The 3,233-nt window shown below is 41.6% G+C and overlaps 1 protein-coding gene across 1 annotated transcript; it reads right to left on the reverse strand.

Moving 5' to 3' along the window:
* Positions 1–239: 239 nt before the first annotated feature.
* On the reverse strand, positions 240–2,125 carry LOC110025178 (sugar transport protein 6-like). The gene is given in 5 exon segments (XM_020725489.1): positions 240–686; positions 782–1,218; positions 1,221–1,404; positions 1,603–1,925; positions 2,003–2,125. Coding segments are annotated over 5 exon segments (1,506 nt in total). The 5' UTR covers positions 2,121–2,125; the 3' UTR covers positions 240–242.
* Positions 2,126–3,233: the final 1,108 nt, after the last annotated feature.

Consider the following 3,233-nt stretch of genomic DNA (forward strand, 5'->3'; position numbering starts at 1 on the left):
TTTTGGCAGGACAAAGATACAGGCGCGGGAATTAGAGATAAAAAGGGAACAAATAGTAACTTAAAAGACAAACCATATATAAGAAATTACATTTAATGCAATTTAATTAATTTTCATATATGTTGAAATTGTCAAATCAAATCATATGAATCGGACTCCACAATACTCAACAATGGTGAACAAGTAAATGGGTAATGGAGATTTAACGAGTAATACATTTCCCTCCAATCTCTCCATGATTGTCAACTTTCAGTAGTTTCAAGGTTGGTTTCCTTTACCTCCATGAACCTCTTCCAGAACCAATGCCTGTTCCAAACTCTCTTGTCCATCTCATCAATGGGCACCCCTTTCGTCTCCGGCAAGAGAAACAGTACAAAGAACCCCATTACCACAGTCCAACCGGCGAAGAAGAAGAAAGTGGCGGCCTTCATTCGGCAGAGCATCAAAAAGAAGCACTGCGCTATTAGGAAGGTGCAGATCATGCTTATATTTATAGAGCAGCATAAACCCACCGTCCTCGTCTCAAGCGGGAATATCTCGCTGGGTATTAAAATGCAGAGTGGGCCCCATGACCATGCAAAGCCCATCACATGGAGGCACACCAGTAGGATAACACAAATAGTCGTGTTCGTGTCCAGGGCGTTCGTCGCTTTCAGCTTCACCATCAAAATGCCTCCGATTGCAGCCTGCGAGAAAGTTAGTCACTATTCGGATTTATGATTAGCTTTATTAGAGCATAAATTTAACTCGATTATCAATATTAAAGCTTCGGAATTGAAACCTGTGTGATGAACATTTGCAAGCACCCTTCAAGCAGCAGCAACTTTCTCCCTACTCTATCCACCAAGACAATAGACACAACTGTCGCAAGCAGATTAACTGCACCGATTATCACCGTTGAAAGCAGCGAAGCCTGGCTCTTCAATCCGAGGGTCTCAAACAGCATCGGCGCGTAGAACATGATTGCATTTATCCCTGTCAGCTGGTGAAATATCACCAACGCCAGCGCGATCACCAGCTCTGGGCGTCTGGACCGATCAATCAGCCGTCGATAAGGTCGGTCAACCAATCCAGCCGCAATGCTGGATTCCACTATTTTTTCGTACTCTTCACTGACTTTTGGAGTACCTCGTATCCTTTGGAGGACAGCGATGCCTTGTTCGACGTGGCCACGCTCGATTAGGCTTGTGGGTGTATCGGTGATGTAAATAGAGCCCAGAGGATGACGGCCTGAACGCCGGCAAGGCCGAGGGAAAGGCGCCATCCCCATGGGTGAAGCTTGACGGCGAATAAGTTCACTATTTTGGCGATTAGGATGCCGAGGGTGATGTTGAGCTGGAAAAGGATGTTGAGGGCTCCACGATATTTCGGAGGGGATATCTCAGAGATAAACAGAGGAACTGCCTGCAACGTATAAGATATTCCAATGAATCGTTTTAGTATTTTTCCAAGATATCTAAAATAAGAAAAAATTAATTCTTTTTTTTATTTTCTGTTGTATACAATCATAAAATTTCCTGCTTGTATCATTGCTGTTTATATTACGTGTTGTTATTTCAAAAGAAAGCATTCCTCAGAAGGACGAAAAGCAAAATTTAAAACCTGGGCGGTGAATCCTTCGCCCGTGCCGACGAGCAACCTCCCAAAAATGAGCATGGTACGGTTGACAGATGCGGCGCTGAGAACGACGCCTGTGAGATGGAAGAGCGAAGCCAACTGCATCGTCGCCTTGCGCCCATACTTGCTGCAAATTCTTGACGCCACGAAGCTGGAAAGAAGACAAGCCAAAAATAGAGAGGATGTGAACATCTGAAGCATCTGGTTGTCATACTTGCAGTAATTGTCTTCCTTAGATGCGCTTCGCTGTTTCCTGTCCACCGCCGGAAAGAACTTTTTCAAGAACTCGTCCATAACAGTCACACCTCCTGCATGAGAACAAATTTAAAATAATTAAATTGGGTAACGAGATTAATGCATATCATAAGATTCTACTTATGCTGACCTGAAATTCCGACATCATATCCGAATAATAAGCCACCAGTGGCTGCGAATAAGCTGCAGATCAATACATAGCAAGTGATTTTTCCACCATCTTCTCGGGCGCTCTCTGAGACGTCCATGTCTGCGACAGTAGCCGGGGTAACAAGGAAATATTCACAATTTCTTATATAGAGGGAAAAGCCGCTGGGCTGTCAAAATGGCTCGTTGTTCGAAAATTGCTCGTATTCGGTTGGTTAAAAAGCTCATATTTAATTAATTCACTAAGGGCTTATTTGGAGCAGTTTATTGGGGTGCGGCAGAGTTTTGAAAACTTCGCCACAATATTTGAAAAGTGCATTCACTCGGTGTTTTCGTGCCGCTCTGATACGCAGTCATTATTTCTTAATAGACTTTCAAAGCGGGGGCATAGCCGCATCCTGCTTCCGCGACTCGCCATTAGGGCAATATTTCCTCCCATGCCTTTCTCTGATCTCACTCTCTCTCTCACTCGCCCACGCCCTAGCCCTCTGATACACCTAAAATATATAGTATTTTTAAACGTATTTTTATACTTATTTTTGAGATATTGCGCTTTAATGAAAGATATTTGTGTATTTTTCTTTCAGGCATAAGTAAAAAGGTAAAAAATACTAAAATGAATGAAAAATGATCAAATTTGGAGCAAATAGGTGAAAATTGTGCTAAAGTGTTTCGGCGCCTAAGCTCGAGATCCGACGCTTAAGCTCTAGTTAAACAGAGAAGGTCACGCGCTTAAGCACCAGAGGCAGTTATTTGGCGGTTTTCTTCATTTGGCCGGGCAGTTCTTTGGCGGTTTTCTGCATTTGGCCGAATTTTGAAAAGGTATTTGAGGCACCTATTGACTAACGAGTGTGGTTATGACCACTAGAAACGAAAATATAATTAAAAGTCTAATGAAAGGAAACATCCTTTGGAGAATACATCGAATTGAGATATATTTTGAAGAGTTATTAAGACACCTCTTGAAGATTTATAAAAGAATGAAGTTGAGACTTTTTAAAGTGTGCTTGAAAGTTCTAAAAAGTGTTGGAAAAGAGATAGTTTTGGAGAGATTTTCAGGCACCACAAATTTACTTTATCCTTTTTGTTTTTAGTTTATTTTGAGAGTGTTGTAAAAGAGAAGAGATTTAAAGAAACTTCAAGAGTTTTGGAGGATTTGAAAAATAATTTTTTATCTTTTGTTTTGAACTACTTTTGGTTTTAATCGAGACTTC

This window comes from Phalaenopsis equestris, unplaced genomic scaffold (genome assembly GCF_001263595.1).
Source record: "Phalaenopsis equestris unplaced genomic scaffold, ASM126359v1 Scaffold000293, whole genome shotgun sequence".
Classification (NCBI taxonomy): domain Eukaryota; kingdom Viridiplantae; phylum Streptophyta; class Magnoliopsida; order Asparagales; family Orchidaceae; genus Phalaenopsis; species Phalaenopsis equestris.